This window comes from Peromyscus californicus, unplaced genomic scaffold, assembly GCF_007827085.1.
Source record: "Peromyscus californicus insignis strain IS unplaced genomic scaffold, ASM782708v3 Scaffold_5__1_contigs__length_169319896, whole genome shotgun sequence".
NCBI classification, from domain to species: domain Eukaryota; kingdom Metazoa; phylum Chordata; class Mammalia; order Rodentia; family Cricetidae; genus Peromyscus; species Peromyscus californicus.
The window spans coordinates 90773522-90791659 of NW_026294573.1; the positions used below are offsets into that span (position 1 = coordinate 90773522).

The 18138-nt window shown below is 48.2% G+C and overlaps 1 protein-coding gene across 7 annotated transcripts in view; it reads left to right on the top strand.

Annotated features, from left to right (window-relative positions):
* Epb41l4b (erythrocyte membrane protein band 4.1 like 4B) overlaps positions 1-18138 on the top strand; it is a 151496-nt gene that overhangs the window by 60411 nt on the left and 72947 nt on the right. For all 7 annotated transcript variants that reach the window (XM_052717805.1, XM_052717804.1, XM_052717807.1 and 4 more), the window contains 9 exons: positions 998-1050; positions 6369-6489; positions 8215-8302; positions 8460-8548; positions 8868-8937; positions 9029-9198; positions 12319-12428; positions 14417-14447; positions 17941-17974. In XM_052717805.1, coding sequence (XP_052573765.1) covers positions 998-1050; positions 6369-6489; positions 8215-8302; positions 8460-8548; positions 8868-8937; positions 9029-9198; positions 12319-12428; positions 14417-14447; positions 17941-17974 — 766 coding nt within the window. The remainder of the gene's footprint in view (positions 1-997; positions 1051-6368; positions 6490-8214; positions 8303-8459; positions 8549-8867; positions 8938-9028; positions 9199-12318; positions 12429-14416; positions 14448-17940; positions 17975-18138) is intronic.

The following is an 18138-nucleotide window of genomic DNA, read 5'->3' on the forward strand; positions in this document are numbered from 1 at the left end:
TAGGCCATAGGAGGAGTAGACTGTACAGTGTATACATTGGTCTTACTCAGCCATGCAGTACAGGACTTGACTGGTGTGTGTGCTGAGCATGTGTGTATTTTTATCACTGTCGATTCTGTGCTCCTCATACTAAAGGCCCTGTAACTGTAGCATTTGTCTCCAGTTTGGCAAACGTTGATGACAGTACTTCATATATGTTTGGTGCTGTGCATTTTGTCTCCACTCCCACCCAACTTACCTCCTAACAAAAACAGTGCTCTAAGGCCAGCGTTGCCTCCTGTCAGCTGGAAGACCTGGGCCGAGATGCTGAAGACTTGCTTTCTCATCTGGAAAATGAGAAGTCGGGTGGGGGGCACTGGCTACACCCATCCTTAGAGTTTACAGACTACACATTGACTCAACATGTAATACGTGAGGAGACCTTAAGAACTATGAAGTTCTGTGCCAATGTCCATCATTACTATTTTCCCAACTCACTTTGGAATTTGAATTATGAGTGAAATCACTATATTTGCAAGAGTGCTTTCCTGTGGTCCTGCCTCAGTTGGACCTGTTAGAATGCTGAGCGTATCTAATGGTCCTGGAAGTAGTATATATGGTGTTGGTGTGTTTATTATAACTGTCCTGACTGTTTCAAGGAAGATTGAAGGCAGCTTGTATAGTCTAATGGACTGTATCAAGAGAAAATAAGTTTAGGATAACTAAACATTCTGAGCTCTTTTCAAATTCAGTACAAGTGTCTGCATGGTTGGTAGAATGTATACTTGGATAGTTTTGTCATATGTGGAGAACTGCCCTGGGAAATTTGTAGTGTATGTTAGTTTGTGTTCTTTAACATAGACACCAAAAATAAAAACCACTAGCATCAGAAGCCTTATGTAGACACGGCTGCCTTTTAAATGATGGTTTTTTTTTTTTCTGATGTTTGTTACATGGTTCCAAATGTAGAGCTTCCTATTAGTGTTAATTTCTTTCTTTTTTTCTTTCTTTTCCCAAGACTGAAGTGCCCCTATGAAACGGCTGTGGAGCTAGCTGCTCTCTGTCTGCAAGGTACATTCCTCTTTAAAATCTTAAAGTTACTGCTTTCGTTTCAGTAAGAGAGACTCCCTGTATACCAGGCCCAGGGTCCTGCTTTCTCCCAGGATGTAAAGCAATATGATGTGACCTCAGTCCCCAGGAGCTTGCGGTCTGGTGGGGAAAATGCACAGAGCATATGGCCATTTTCTAGCAACAGAGACACAGAGGAGGCTTGGGAGAGGGGGGTATTGGGGGACCGTGGCGAGAAAGGTGACTGGAAGAACCAAGGATTCTGAAAGTGTGAGGAGGAGGGGAGATGCAGCTCTTGCTTGGTGTGCACACAGCCCTGGGCTCCATCCGTAGTTCTTCAAGTGTGGGGTGGGGGTTTGTGTAATGAGGGGCTGATACAGACATAAGTCGGTTGAGTAGTGTGCACCACATAAAACCAAATGCGATAGTGCACACCAATCATCGCAGCACTTAAGAGGTGGTGGTAGGAGAATCAGAAGTTCAAGGTCATCCTTAACTAGATACAAGTTTGAGGCCAGCCGGGGCTACATGAGGCCCTGTCTCAGGAAAAAAAAAAAAAAAAAAAAAAAAGCAAACAAACAACAATAAAGTCACAGAGATAATAATGGCAGTGTGAAATTCAAGAAACTGGATTGCCTTTAGCCCCACTTAAAGAATATGAACTTGGTGGGGTCAGCAGCAGTTCTTTGCATTAAGGAGGCAGGCCTGGGTGGTAGGGATTTGGGAAAGAAGGGATTGGAGTGGGGCTGATCATGGGCCGGCAAAGAGTGAGGGGCTGTTACATTAACAGAGATAGTAAGGAGCTGAGCAGGGCAGGTGGGTGTGCACACAGTGAGTGCAGCCGTGGTGGTGCTGGAGCAGGATTCCCTGATGAGCCCTAATGTGAGAAGGGAGTTGGGCATGACTCAGGCTGCTGCTGGGGGTAGGTGGTGGCATCGCTGAGTGAGCAGAGGAGAAGGAGGTTCCCGGGGAGTGAGTGGCCCGTGTGGACCTCGGCCAAGAGGTGCTGAAGTCACCAGCTTGCACGTGGGAACTGGGTGGCAGGAGTCCTGCCTGTAAGACCATCCGTCCGCATTGACTGTTTATCTGTGGGAGGTGCTGGTGGATCTTCATTTTAAATGCATGAGAAACACTTGCTTAATTCTCCAGCACTAATTAAGAGAATGGGGTTTCATTAGCATGTGCTTAGCAGAGTGCATTCGCTGGGTTATGATGTGTGACATACCCACTCATAGTATCTGTGAACACCCTAAGATTTTGCTTTGGCAATTTTTTTATATTTATTTATTTGTGTGTGTGTGTGTGTGTGTGTGTGTGTGTGTGTGTGTGTGTGTGTGTGTGACAGTGTAAGTGTGGTGGGTTGTTGGACAGCTTTGGAGAGTGGTTCTTTCCTTTCATGTGTGGGTTCTGGACATTCAGCTCAGCATGTCAGGCTTAGTAGCCAGGGTCTAGGTCTGCTGAGCCATCTCACCAGCTTATATTTTACTAATTTAAGAAAAGCTGATCTGAGAAGTGTCACAAGGTCGATCACATGATTACAGACTCTGGGTAGGACAGCACAGCTGTCAGGCAGGTCAAAGAAAGCACGTGACGTCCCATCTGCCACCCACCAGCACCTACATCCTCTGTTAATGAGTTTAGATTGATATTTTGTTGTTGTTGTTGTTGTTTTGTTTTGTTTTTCGAGACAGGGATTCTATGTGTAGTCCAAGTTGTCCTGGAACTCACTTTGTAGACCAGGCTGGCCTCAAACTCACAGAGATCGACCTGCCTCTGCCTCCCGAGTGCTGGGATTAAAGGCTTGTGCCACCACCGCCTGGCTTAGATTCTTTTTTTTTTTTTTTTAAAGAAATGTGGTTCAGATTATCAGAAATCTTTGTGTGTAGTTTCCTAGTATTTTTGTTACATTTTAATTTAGTGTGTATGTGTGCACGCACAAGTACAAGTGTGCATGCTCTCGAAGAGATCAGAGAACAACTTGCAGAAGTTGGTTCTCTTCTTCCATCGTGTGGGTCATGGGGCTCGAACTCAGGTCATCAGTTATCTGCTGAGGCATCCCACTGGCCCTATTTGCTGTTTTTAGTCATTGTATGTTGTCACATTGATACCTGTTAAGATGTTTTGTTGATAGTGGGTGTAGTCCCGTTCCTGGATACTTCCAGTCCTTCGTCACCTCCTCACGGATGCTCAGTTAGTGCAGAAGGAGGAGAGGAGTGAGCTTGGAGCCAACTGTGACATCCAGGGCTGCATGCTTCCCCTCCCTGTGTAGTCTGATGCAGCAGGTCTCCTGTTGAGTGCCATGGTGTAGGCAGAATTGGAGACATGGCAGAGGCTCCTGGCTTCTTGTGTTGGCCAGATGCAGATTTTACCAGCGTAGACAGTAGCCTTCATCTGCACTGGTTCCTGAGCTTTTCAAGAGGCCTCGTCAGGCTTGGCAGCCCTGAAGGATCTGTCAGGGTCGTGTTAATGAAAGGAAAGCACCCAAGCACCCGTGTCAGGCCTGGGGCCATTAATCACTGCAGAAGCTTCCTCCTGAGGCCATTGGCATAGTGTTTCAAGCCTGTCCTGTTGTCCTGAGTGATTAGAGGAGGAGGCATGCCTCTGCCCTCGATGGTCCCGCTGTAGAGAGACTGAAAGCAGCCTGGAGAAGAGTACAACCACCCATAGCTGTAGGAAGATTTAAGGCGCAATCCTTATGTCAGGTACAGATAAATCCTGGGAAGACTGAGGGGACACACGGGGAAAGCCTCATCACATTGTCATTCCGTTCCCATGGTCTCACCTGCTTTCCTCTGAAGCCCAGTCTGGAGCCCTGCACTGTGATAACTGGCCTTGCTGTCGGTGTGAATAAAGTGAAGGCAAAGGCATATCTTACTGTTGCTTTTGAATTAATAGTGCCCCCTGAGTTGAGCGACTGTGGCCTTCCACGGAGGATGTGCTCTTTGGGGAATACATTTGTGGTACATTTGAAAATCAATCCAAGTGAAAGGGTAAAAGGGATTTGAGATCGTCTGTGGCATGGTATGTTCCAGTTTGGTCCATGTAATAACTCCCCTGTCTCAGGTAGAGATCACAGGCCTGGAGCAACTCAGTGATTCGCCCAGGGACCCACAGATAGCTACGGCAGGGTGGGAGCTTAGTCAGTCTTACAGCTGAGCCATTTCCCTTCCACAGTCTCCACGGAGCCAGAGCCTGGCTGCAGAACTGGGAGATTCTTGGAGTGCCAAGTTCTTTCAGCATGTTCTTGGAAGACACTGGTGTCCCAGGTGCTGCTCAGGCCTGCTTTAGGCCGGCAAAGGCTGGAAGGGACACTGGCCTCTTCCTCACTGGTGTCTTTGGCATTCTTAATCTTGACAGTTTAGGCCACCACTGAACACAGGGTCCTATTGAGTCATATTTGCCCGCGGGTACATGAAATACCATAGGAATCTCCTTTCAGACTGTACAAAGCTTAGTTAGCGCTTACCAGGTGTTCACTCCACAGTGACCTCTAGGACTGAGGTCAGTGGTGGTCTCTGGCTTGGGGAATCCAATCCCACTCCCTTTCTGGCTATAGATTGTTTCTAGAACAGAATTTCATGTGTGTGCCCCTGCCCAGGGTCAAAGGCTGCTGCATGCCCTGACCCAGACCCTTCTACATCTTGGTCTAAGGGATGTGAAGGATGGCATTCAAGTGGAAAGGTATTTACCAGGTCACTTCTCTCTGTCAGACATTGTCTTGTAAAGGCAGAGTCTCCTTGAATTTGGTGTTATTGCTTCCTCTGCATGAACAAGAACTGTGTGGTTTAGTGTTTTGAGACTGGGTCTCACTTTGTCTAGCCCAGACCTTGACCACGAGAACCTCCTACCATAGCTTATCTCATTGACATACCACACTTGGCCACAAGGATGCGTATTCACTCTGCACATCAAATGAAGTCCCTCTCCTGAAAGTTGGGCCGTGAGATTTGGGTCCTCAGAAGCCACATGCTGGCCATGCGTGGCCTAATGGGGTGGTAAGGTGGTCGTATATAGTGAGCTGCTGCTGTCCCTGCAGGTTCCTGAGCGTGTGTGGCTCCATCCACTGGTAGATTCGATGTCTGAGACAGCAGGTTCCAGGCTTTCTCCCATTAGCAGGCTAGCTATGTCAGCATCACATGGGAATTTGTTAGAATACAAATCGGATGAAGTAGGAATGTAGCCCAGTGGGTAGAGTACTTGCCCAGCATGTCTGAAGTCCTGAGTTTCACCCCCCCCCACACACACACATACAATCATCCATAGTGGTGTGCTTGAGGTGAAGGTAGGAGGATCAGAAGTTGAAGGTAACCCACAGTTACGTTCAGTTCTGGGCCTGGCTCCACATCAAGATCAGCAAATCTGGGTGTGGGGCCCAGTGATGTTGTTTTCATGAGCCCACCAAATGACGTTTTTGCACTCTTAAGTTAAAAAACAACTGTTGGGGATCCCTGCCTTTCCAAGGAAAGTGCCCCAATCCCCAAGGGTCTTGTGAAATGGCAGGCAGTGACAACTGGGCTGTTCCTGGATGGGCATGCAAGCCTGCATGGTGATCCAGCCCCTAGGTGGCATCTCCACGTGCTAACCTGAAGCCCACACTTACTGTAACCAGGTTGTAGAGGAAACTGGGGGATTCCTTCTTATTCTGAAGTCTGGAGGGGTCAAGTGGATTTTCTCGTTCATGTTTCAGAGGGATAGGGCCACCGTGCCCTTGGGCCCTCTTGTTTTGCGGCTTGGCAAGAGCGAGAACCACGCAGTGTGCGTTGGGCTCTTCGCCGGGAAGGTTCCTGTTGCTACCCATCCCTCTTTTGTGCAGCTGGCTCCCTTCTCCCCTCCTCTGTTCTGCCTGACTCGCCGCAGTTGCTCCCGCAGCCTGCTCACCACCCCTCCCTGCTTCTTTATCCCTCACTCAGATTCTGCATGCACCAAATTCATGATCCATCCTTCCCAGCTCTGCACACGCTAAATCGTTGCTCTGACCCATGCTTAACGAGAGCCCTGTGCAGAAGAGGCTCTCGGGCAGATCCTCCTTGCCTGCAAACACCTTTTATTGCAAGTTTCCACTTCCCGGGGAAATGTGAGCCAGGCCTCCTTACTGGGAGAAGCAGTGAGGAGAAAGCCAGTAATGACTGAGGTGATGGTGTACTTTCCTTGGAGGGTGTTAGAATGACTCCCAGGGATGCTGAGGGAAGCTGATAACAAGAGGGCTCTACCTCAGGGGCACCCGTACTTTCTGATCAGAAAGAATGCCTGTGGGTTCAGTCGCAGCCATAACCCAAAGTGCTCAGTGTCTTCTGTTTTCCTCCCTTTTATAAACTGCGCAGCGGAGCTGGGGGAGTGCGAGCTCCCGGAACACACACCGGAGCTTGTGTCTGAGTTTCGGTTCATCCCAAATCAGACAGAAGCCATGGAGTTCGATATCTTCCAGAGATGGAAAGAGTACAGGTACCTCAATGCACCTCTTTCGTGGTCTGAACTGCTTGTTTACTTGTCCTATGTGCTCGTCAGACCCTTCTGAAAAACTGTTGCATGACCTTGTGCAGCACAGCATGCCCTTTGCCTCACAGAGAGGTGCTCAGTTCATGACCGGGTTGTAGCCTCTCCCCTGAGCTTCACACCTGTTTCCAAAAGGCCCACATGTCACCTCTCTTCTGAGAAATGTGCAAAGGTCAAGCTATGCTATTTTCTGTCACTGACACACATAGCTTCTGTCTGATTTGATTGTTTCTTATCAGTGACACCCCAGGTGTGGATAAAACACTGTACTTACAAGGTCCTGTCCATCCTGAGCAGTAGTTCTCAACCTTCCTAATGTTATGACCCTTATACAGTTCCTCATGTTATGTGATCCCTAACCATAAAATTATTTCGTTGCTACATCATAACTGTCATTTTGCTATTGTTATGAATGGTAATGTAAATATCTGATATGCAGGGTATCTGCTATGTGACCCCCAAAGGGGTCTCGACCCACAGATTGAGAACCACTGTTCTAGAGCAAACTTTTTAAAAAATACAGGTGGAGCATCCCTAACTCTCAAATGCTGAATCTAAAATGTTTGAGCATTCACCTGGTGATACATTTGAAAAATGCACACCAGGCCTTATGGGGCAGGCTGAAGTCTGATCATAGGGACAGTTTTTAAATGCGTATGACATCAGCTCCAGGACATTTATGGATCAGATGAATGTGACATAAGTGACTTATCCTTCAGAGCATCTCACTGTCTTCACGCTAGTATTTGAAAATCTGGAAAAGGAGGAAAAAAAAAAAAAAAAGAGACCACAGATACTTTTGGTCTCACACATTCTGGGTCAGGAGGACTTAGCCAGTCACCCTACGGTGAAATGGTAAGACCATGTGACATGCAGTATTCTTATATGTCCAAAAGTGTGGTGTTTACGTCTTCCCTAATCTAACACACTTGTTTTTGTTTTGCCTGGACTAGTAAGGCAGTTTGCCAGTGATGTACACACACACACACACAGACACACACACACACACACACACACACACGTGCGCGCGCACACACATGTTTGCGCGTGAGCAAACACACATCACAAAGCACCTGTTCCTAGTTACTCTTGGACCTGACTTAGTGTGACCTTCTATTGTCCCTCAGTCCTCCGATGACTTTTAAAATAAAAGATGATATGAATGTCATTATCAAATGATAGGGAAGTTTGCAGATGTGTAGGGAACGTGTCCCACCTACTCTCACACGCAGCCTCCTTTCTCCCAGAGGAAGGCCAGGAGGAACAATCTTTCCCTTTGCCTTAGAGCACACTCTTGTTTTCTTTTTCTTTTTTTTTGTTTTTTTTTTTTTTTGAGATAGGGTTTCTCTGTGTAGCCCAGGCTGGCCTGGGACCCACTCTATAGCCCAGGCTGTTCTGGAACTCACAGAGATCTGCCTGCCTCTGCCTCCCGAGTGCTGGAATTAAAGGTGTGCCACTGCCCAGTATACACTCTGGTTTTCCTAGGAAAACACCATCCTGTGGTCTTCCTGTTCAGCTGCCATGGGGTTCTTAGAGGTCGTTTCTGTCCTTACAAACTCGCGTTCTCCGTTGCTGTAACTGTTGCATGACCTTCTGCAGCTCAGTGGTCTCCTCAGACCCCGTGGGTGTGTGGGGGCCCAGTTTACACGTGTCTCCATTGGTTTGTTTTCTAAGGGGAAAGAGCCCTGCCCAGGCAGAACTCTCCTATCTCAACAAAGCAAAGTGGCTGGAAATGTATGGGGTGGACATGCACGTCGTCAGGGTAAGAGCTCTGTGTGTTTTCGTCATTTTATCTGGCTGTTTCTGAGAAATGCATAGTGTGCCAACCAAGTAAATGGTGGCGAGGAAACTGTGTTTGCATTCTTCTCTGTGACGACCTGTTAGAACCCTCTACCGACTGTCACTTCGTTTGTTTGTAGGGAAGAGATGGCTGTGAATATTCTCTTGGACTGACCCCGACAGGCATATTAATCTTTGAAGGAGCTAACAAAATAGGCTTATTCTTTTGGTAATTTTAGTTTTGTCTAATATTAAAAATGTCTTTTCCTATTTTGTGTTGGAAAGTCTATATGTGATGGATGATTCTGAGGGGTATTTGCAACACCCAGATTCGCTTTAAAAAAAAAAAAGAAATCACACCATCCCAGTGTCATTGTGCGTGTGTGGCCGATGCACTGAACCTCTCGATAATCATGTTTAAATGAATGAATGATGATTTCCTTCTCTTAGCCAATCTAAACTGTCATAAGTAGAAAGGAGACTGTTGGATGTGTAGACGACAGTTTGACTGTCGACTGCCCTTTTTAAAACGCTTTCTCTCTGACCAGGCCTAAGATTACCAAAATGGACTTTAAAAAGAGCAAACTGACCCTCGTAGTCGTGGAGGATGACGACCAGGTAGGCTGTGCTCCCCCGTGTCCTCCCTGTGGCCACTCCCCCACGTCCCTGCGACACGGGCCCCCACGAGGACCTGTGCTTCCTCCCCCAGGGGCGCGAGCAGGAGCACACGTTCGTGTTCAGGCTGGACAGCGCACGCACCTGCAAGCACTTGTGGAAGTGCGCCGTGGAGCACCACGCCTTCTTCCGCCTGCGCACGCCGAGCAACAGCAAGTCCACCAGATCGGACTTCATCCGGCTGGGTTCCCGCTTCCGGTTCAGGTTGGCAGTTGCTTTAGGATGTGGGCCAGGTGTTTCAGAGAGTGACAGCTCCTCTTTCCTGTGTGTGAACGTAGCAGCGGATTTGTGTGTGTCCGTCCGTCCGTCCGTGTGGGTTGTTTGCCCCACCCCCACTTCCTTGTCAAGGCCTGCCCTTTAGGTCCAGTCACAGCCTCTTTTGGCTTCCGTCACTTTACTGATCACATGGAACTGATGTGGGGTGAAATCCTTGGTGTCAGGAACGTTTTGACGTTGACATTTTTCTCAGCTTGGAACTGTTTGCCAGTATTTGAGCTTAGGGCCCTGAACGTTTTGGATTGGGGCGGGGCGGGGGTGAAGTGTGCTCAACATGTAATAACAAAATTTCCGGGCCTGTACCTATAGCTAGAGTCGTGCTGTCCGGTGCAGTGGCCACTAGCTACGTGGCAGCTACTGGAGTTGAAAACTGTAGTGCGTTGATCTCACCCAGCCTCATCTCCGGTGTGCAGTGGCCACATGAGGTGGTGGCTGCCTGTGAGTAGGGCAGACGCAGCACATAGAGTCATTGGAGGAGGTTCTGTTGGATTCTGCCTCACTAGAACTCCTCACGACTCACTCTTAACCCTAGAGGCAGCCTTAGCAAGGCCGATCAAGTGTCCCTGTTTTCCGGACTACACTGGGCTCAAACTCTCTGCCTGCCAAATGGATTAGAAGTGTGCCCCGCACACCTGGCCTTGGTGCTTCTATTTGTGTGCATGCGTATGTGCGGTGTGGTTTGCACGTCCTTCACGTGCAAGTTTTCATAGAGACCTGAGAGTGGCCTAAGTGTCTTCCTCCACTGCTCTCCATCGCATTTCCTGAGACAGGGTCTCTTACTGAATCGTAGCTCACTGAGAGCTAGGCTGCTGCTGACCTCCAAAGATCTACTTATTTCCACCTTCCCAGTGATAGGATTACAGATTGCAAAACTGCACCCTGCTGTTCAGACGGGTGCTGGGGATCTGGACTCGGATCTTCATGCATGTGTCAGTACTTCACCGACATCATCTTCCCAGCCCTGGTTCTGAAATTTCTCACTCAGTTCTTCACTGCCTAAACATCTTCCCAGCCCTCGTTCTTTCTTTCTTTCTTTGTTTCTTTCTTTGTTTCTTTCTTTGTTTCTTTCTTTCTTTCTTTCTTTGTTTCTTTCTTTGTTTCTTTCTTTGTTTCTTTCTTTGTTTCTTTGTTTCTTTGTTTCTTTGTTTCTTTCTTTCTTTCTTTCTTTCTTTCTTTCTTTCTTTCTTTCTTTCTTTCTTTCTTTCTTTCTTTCTTTCTTTCTTTCTTTCTTTCTTTCTTTCTTTCTTTCTTTCTTTCTTTCTTTCTTTCTTTCTTTCTTTCTTTCTTTCTTTCTTTTGTTTTATTTCTCGAGACAGGGTTTCTCTGTGTAGTTCTGGTGCCTGTCCTAGATCTCACTCTGTAGACCAGGCTGGCATCGAACTCACAGAGATCTGCCTGGCTCTGCCTCCTGAGTGCTGGGATTAAAGGCGTGTGCCACCACCACCACCCGGCCCAGCCCTGGTTCTTAAATTTCTCACCATTGCTAAGAGATTTGGTAATGATTAAGGATGGGAGCAGTGTGTGTGTGTGTGTGTGTGTGTGTGTGTGTGTGTGTGTGTGTGTGTGTGTATTTGAATCTGAAAAGAGCCTGAATAAATAGCTTATTCTCACGTATTTTCACTTTTGAGTTTAAGACTAGCTCATGTGAACTCCTGGGGCATCTTTAAAAATGAAGATACACGGCCTCTTAACCAGAGTCTGTGAATATGTGCATGTGGGTGTCAGCCCTTGGAATGTGAATTTTCTTTCTTTTCTTTTTTTAAATTTTATTTGTTTATGTGTATGGGTGTTTTGTCTACATGTATGTTTGTGCACTGTGAAGAGGCCAGAGAAGGTGTCAGATGTCCTAAAACTAGAGTGACAGACAATTGTGAACTGCTATGTGGGTGCTAGAAATTGAACCTGGGTCCCCTGGAAAAGCAGCCCACAGAGCCATCTCTCCAGCCTGAAATGCACATTTTAAATACACTCCTGAGTCTGAGAATCTCAGTTACATGGTAGAGAACTTCACTTGGTTTCATAACCTCTGCCCACACGTGGCATGTCCCTGAACTCTGTTGAAAATGCCAGAAGTGTTGCTCACTTCAGATTTATCTACTGTGCAAGGAAGTGGCTGTGCGTTTCTGTTTAAAGAATAGTTTTTGTTTGAGTGTATTTTTTTAAATGCTCTAAGGAAGGGAAAAAGAAGAGCAAGTCCTTGAGGAAAAAGAATCGCATCTCCAGGCCCTGGGAGGATGGACATGTCAGTGTGGCAGAGGTTTGCAGAACCACCGCAGTCTGCCCATACCCATGTGGATTTGGAGTTGGGTGGAGAGGGCAGTCGAGGAGATTGCCAAAATAAGTAGGCTTCTCCTTCCTGGGGAGATGCTCCAGGGATTGGCTTAGACCTAGTGACCTTTGTTCCTCAAGGAGAAATGAAGAAGGAAGGGAAGTTTGGAGGTGAGGCTGCCCTGGGAGGCATCTGGAGCAGGTAGCATTTGGATCCTTCCATCTGAAAAACCAGCCAAAAGCCGCTGGACTGGAGCAGTGATGAGTGGATCAGCAAAACACAGCTCCCCTCCTGGAGCTGCAGCTGGCTTCACAGTGGTTGGGCCTGGAAAGCCAAAGAAGTTGGAGACATTTCCTTTGGCGCCTTGCAAAGGAGGCCAGGGTTTAGGGGCCTGCTACAACAGCCTCGGAGGCGATGTGAAATGCTGAGTGTCTCTATGGTGTTCCTTGAGAGGTTATTCCGTGTCTAATCAATAATCTTCATCAAGTGATCCAAGTACTCGAACCTATTTGGTTTGAGCAACCAAGTGGTTGGTACTTAAATTGTAGGTTTTACCCTTTGGTAGAAAGAGATTTTTGCCCCTGTGCCTGGCTTGGCAAAGGAGACTGTATTTCCAAATAGAAGCTTTAAAATTAGCATGTCTTTACCAGGTGAGTTCATGCTAAGTTGAAATGCATGCTGGAGCTCTTGAAAAAAATGAAAATATTCACTTGCACTAGCTGTGGTATGTTGAGAACTGGTATTGGCGCTAACATGCACATCAAATATTTTCTTCCCAGCGGGCGGACAGAATACCAGGCGACACACGGCTCCAGATTGCGAAGAACCAGCACCTTTGAGAGGAAGCCTAGCAAACGTTACCCGTCCCGGCGACATTCCACATTCAAAGGTTATACGGTGTTCCTTCCTTGCGGACGTGTTGCAGTAGTGCTTGGTGGGTCGGTTGTCTAGGGGAGGAGTTACTGCCGGTACCCTCCGGTGTTGGAAAGCTGTTGGAAAAGAATGTCCCGAGTCTTGGTGGACCTCGCCCTCCAGCTGTAATCTTTCTCCCACCCAGTGTGCTCCTCTGCCTCTCCTTGTCTGTCTTCCTTCGACTGTGCCTCTCCACCTCCTTTAGGCCTGGATCCTCAACAGTCTCACCCTTGTCCATAGAAGGTACTGCGTCCATTGTCTCCACTACCTTGCCATTCCTGGTGGGGACATCGGGCGCATGCTCACCAGAGTTGTGGCCACAGAAGAATGGATGCAGAACCTGCAGAGATGTAGTTCAGGTCCCCCGTGGTCAGTCCCCCGTCCCTGAATACAGCTGCACCCTGTGGCGCTGCTCCCCTGCTCAGAGTTCCCTGACCCTTGTGTCTATTACGGCTCCCACCCGTGTGAGGCCTGAGACCAGGATGTGCCAGGCAGTACATGAGCACTCAATTCTACTTAAGCTGGGTTTCGTAATCGTAGCTTGAAGCCCTGTGTAGCTCACTTTTCCACACGGATTGCTCCTCCTTCAGGCACACTCCAGTTAGCACTGAATTGTTGGTCCTTTTTCACAGCAGGGTCGCGGCACCCAGCCTCTGCCACCCTCCTAAACTTGGTATTCTGTACATTTTTCTTGCATAGCCTGGGATTTAATGGGCCTCTGTGGAAACCTGCTTATATACTTGCGTCTTCTAGAATCTTCATCCTTTGTCTCCCTCTACCCTGCTTCCTAATATTATGAGTCAGTAGCACAGTATAAGGACAGACGACAGGTCTTAAGTCATTCTCAGCTGCTTTAGTGGAGAAAAAAAGCCAAGAGCCCCCAAAATAACGGCCTTAACTTTAAGAGAGACCAGGCAGCCAGGCTGTGGTGGCGCACACCTTTAATCCCGGCACTTGGGAGGCAGAAGCAGTCAGATCTGCTTTGTGAGTTGTAGGCCAGTTGGTCTACAGAGTGAGTTCTAGAACAGCCAGGGGTAGTACACAGAGAAACCCTGTCTTGAAAAAAAACCAAACCAAACTAACAAAAATCACAAACAAGGGAGGTGGGTGGAGGGAAGGAGAGGAAACAGGGAGGGGAGGCTGCAGACGGGATGTAAAATAAATGAAAATTTTTCATTAATGAAAAAGAAAAGAAAAATTCACAAGCAAAAAGAGAGGCCGGGGACTGGGAACATGTTCAAAGAGAAGGTGATACCTGATGAAGGGTGACTGCGGGGAAGCATTGGGCAGGTCTAAGGGAGCAGCAGGGGGCGAGAACTCAAGCAGGACCATTGTCTCCGTTAGCAGAACCACACTTGCGTGATCAGAAGTTCAGTGTGACCCTCAGCTGCATAGCATTTGAGGCCGGCCAGAGCAATATAAAACTCTGCCCCCCTCAAAAGAAGAAAAGTGTGTAGGGCAAGTTAGGGATATAGCTCATTGGTAGCAAGGCTATGGGTTCAATTGCCAGCATCACACAAAAAGAAAAGAAGTGTAGTTGAATAAATGTCTTTTTTATGCAGGCTCTGCCTCTGCCCCATCAAAAGTGCCTGCTCCAAGTTCTTCCCTAGATGTTGCTGGTATTTCATCCTTCATCATGTTATATTGCTTTTCCGTCTCTACCCAGGACCCCCAGCTCCTCGGGTGCAAGGACCACCCCGTGGTTGCCTCCTGGTGCTTTGTGGGCATACCAGCACACCCAGCCCTGGGAGCCTGCTTCTAGAGTTGTCTAGAGAACTAGGGAGGAACAGCGCATATTAGCGGGAGGGCTCAAGTCCTCAGGAAAGACTAGCCAGAGTTCAGGGCTGCCTGGTTTGAGATGAGGGCTGTGCCCTGATAGAGTGGTCTCTGCCCAGTCATTCTCCCGGTGTTATTGTGTAGCGAATGTTTTCAAGTTCTGCATAACTTCCCATCCTTTCTTTACAGCAAGCAACCCTGTGATTGCTGCTCAGCTCTGGTAAGTACCCCCAGACTCCCCAGCACACCTCTCCCCTCTAATCACCACATGTGTTAGCAGTGTTGACTTTCTCCTTAATACAATTAAATCCAAGTGACTCACCTGATAACTTTTTTTTTTTTTTCCTTTTTCTGCTGCCTGGCTACACCATTCTCCCAGCTTTCAAAAAGCATACAACAGAATGTTCCGAGGCTTTCTTGTTGCAAAACAGCTGTTTTGTTTGAGTAGCATAGTGCTTTGTTTGTTGTCACCGTGGTAAGGCGGCAGCCAGGCATGCGTGCGGCACGTGCAGTAATCGTGCGGCAGGCCAGGGTGGGGACCGAAGGCCCCGCTGCTGAGCAAAGGTTCCCAGCAACAGGTGCCGCCTTGTCCAGTGACCTGCAGGTGCTAGGAGACATGAAACACCTCCGGAGGGCTAGAGAGGTGGCTCCGTGGGTAAAGGCACTTGCTGTGCAAGCCGTGAGACCCGTATAAAGGTAGAGAGAGAGAGCTGGCTCCACAGAACTGCCCTCTGACCTGACCTCCACACGCACACCGTGGCATACACACACATCATGCACACAGACATATGATGACAATAAAAGCAAGCCAACAAATAAATAAGCCACCTCTAAGAGTTTCTGCAGGATAGTAACTGTGTCACAAGACTGAAAACCTCCCGTATGGGACTTTGCAAGCTTCTCATCGCGGGGCAGATTGGAAATATTTTGAATTCTGGGCTGTGACATGTCTTTCAGAACTATTCAGTGCTGCTGTAGCAACACTGAAGCAGCTGTCGACAATATGCAAACGGATGAGCATGGCTGTGATTCAGTAAAACTTCATTCATAAGTACCAGTCAGGCACATTTGGCCCTTGGGTAGAATTAGCTGCCTCTTCCCTAGCGTGACCCTGCCCCTGTGTCTGGAATTCCCTGATAAGCTATGAAACATCCCCCTTGGGCAGGACAGCCTTGGGCCATATGAATACTTATACACATGTGGGGACGTGGGCATTTGTCCTTCAAAGCTTCCCTGGTAAGGTTCGCGCGGCCCCTAGGGGAGAGCCACTGCTGTACCTATTCCCTGCCTTCTCTTCCCTATCTGGAACCAGTCCTCTTCCTCTGTAAGCGTGACATGCTAGGAGCAGCTGCCATGTGAGAGAAGAGCTGATAGATCATTGGTTCTGAACTGCAGGCTGAGGCCTCAAGTCTGATAGGGCAAAGGTGGTGGTGGCTGTTGAGATGGGTACACACGGCCTGTGCTGTGTACTCTCATCCTGGCAGACAGGGCATGAGATCAGGGTCATCACTGCCCTGGCTAGCCTCCAGAGCTCCACCCGAGGCCTCAGGAGCCCTCTCCATAACAGCTTTTTCCAATACATGCTGGGGCCTCTGGCCTTCTACCCGCTTTGCTTCCATTTTTTCTCATTTGCAGGCAAGGAGCTTGGACTAGGTCTGTGTTCTCCCCAGTTTTTTTTTTTTTTTTAGCTTGTGATTTTTACCCTCTACCACCATCCCCAAGAAGCCTGACTTAAAAAGCAAACAAAACAGACAAGCAAACAAAACAGACTTGTGGGTAGGGAAGGACTAAGGCCCACCTGTTCATTGGCTTCCTCCCCACTTCAGGAAGCACTGAGATCCCCTTCAAGGAACCTCAGGTTCTGGAGAGCTAAGTTAGCATAGCCTCAGGTTCCAGGGTGTGTTTGCAGACAGGCTGGCCTGGCCATGCTGTCTGCCTTCTGCATCTGATGAAGGGGTGGGAGAATCCTCCTGAATGCTGCCCATAGCCCCCTGTGGTGGGGGGGTGGGGGGTGATACAGTGTTCTCAGGTCTGCAGGTGTGCCCTCTGCCTCGGGGTCTCTGGCAGTTAGGGTCTGAGCAGGCAGCATGCTGAAAACTGCTGAGGGTTTTCAGCCTGACAGGTCCTGTTTTGAATTCTCAGGAGATTGTAAGCTACAGTATTTCTTGCTTTCTTAGGAGGTGATTATTTTGTTTGTTTGTATTTCCCTGATAAAGTGACATTTCCCTCTTAGAATCTAGGGGAGATTATACACGGGGAATGGAAACAAACCTAAAAAACAATCGCCACACACACACTCAAGTGTCAGTAAATATACCCTGTAGGAACAAATGAGTTAATAACCGCTGTTCACAGCTGTTCAATTGCTCTTCCCAGCCTGTGGGATCCTGGGTGAGTAGAATTGCTGTGGGGACCGTGGATGAAGTTGTGCTGGGAACCTCAAAGGTACTGCTGGAAAAAGAGCACCTTGTGGAGCACTTTACCCACCTGCTGAGCCAGCCCAAGCTCTGGCGTCGAGCCTGGCTTCGCTGCCAGGCTGGCTTCGCTGCCAGTCCTCTCTGAAAACTGAATGCAGACCCAGTGTAAGACTCAGAACAAAGATGCCCCCCTCCTCTCTTAGAGATGCAATAAACCTTGATTCCAGGCACCCTAGCAACAGTGGCTGCCCAGTGATTGTTCTGGGCTTGGGAGGTTTCCAGTAGGTACTGAGCTCGCATCTTATGCAACAAACGTTCTCTCTCTCTCTCTCTCTCTCTCTCTCTCTCTCTCTCTCTCTCTCCCTCTCTCTCCCTCCCTCTCCCTCCCTCCCTCCCTCCCTCCCTCCCTCCCTCCCTCCCTCTCTCCTTCTCTCCCCTCTTCTCTTCCTGTGTGTGTTTGTGTATGTATATACATATATACACTATATATGTATATACATTCATATATTTCACACACTTATTTATGCATGCATATGTGTTTATATATTTGCCAAACCAGTTCTAACTAAGATTCTAGTCAAATTAGACCCCACTTGAACTCTGAACTTTTCCACAGACCCTCCAAGAGCCCGCTAGATTTGGTGGAAAGAAAATAGGGTTTGGGTCTGAGCAGATGTTGAATCAGCCCTGGCTCAGCCATTGACCGACCAGTGATTCTTAGTAGGGTTCCTAACTCTCTGTGAAGCCACTGCCCCTTTGGCTGTGGGTTGAGGTGGTAGGAAATGCCATGAACTTCGTCACCCCGATAAGTAGATGAGTGACAGGGCAGAGGCTTGACATGAATTAACATTTCCCACCAGTGCCCAGATCAGCTGCAGTGTCATTGTGGGCCAGGGGCTCATGTGGGATTCCTCACAGTGGCTGTGGTAGGTGTCTCGGAGAAGCTGGTACCTCTCCCTTCAGCTGCCAGAGGCTCTGTGCCATCACTAGAGGGCTAGCCTCCAGGGCAATGCCAGGGAGGGCCTGCGCTGGAAGGAAACCCACAATGTCACAGCTGCACTTTGGCGTATTCCTGGGGTGTTTATGCTGGTGAGCCTTAAGCTGGTGAGTGGAAGTCGCTGTTTGTGGTTTCCTGAATTATCTATGTTCATGTAAGTTCTAGGAACCAGAAAAGAAGTGGTGTGCAGACGTTCCTAATGGAGTAGGGAGTCTGTGGGATTAGTTATGGCTGTTAAATAGATCTATCATAATGCCTCCTTACAACTGGTAAAACGATGTTTTTCTTTTTCTTTTTAGCTCCAAAGCAAATCCTGAAGTCCATAATTACCAGGTGAGATGCTGTGTTTGAGATGTTTCTGAAAGTTTCTGAATTCTGTGCAACGAGCAATATGTAGGAACAACATATGCTTGTTAGGTTTTGGTTCACTCTTCGTGTTTCCCAGAAAACTCAGAGACAGATCCTCCTGCCCTGACCCCTGTTCCCTCCTAGTCGTC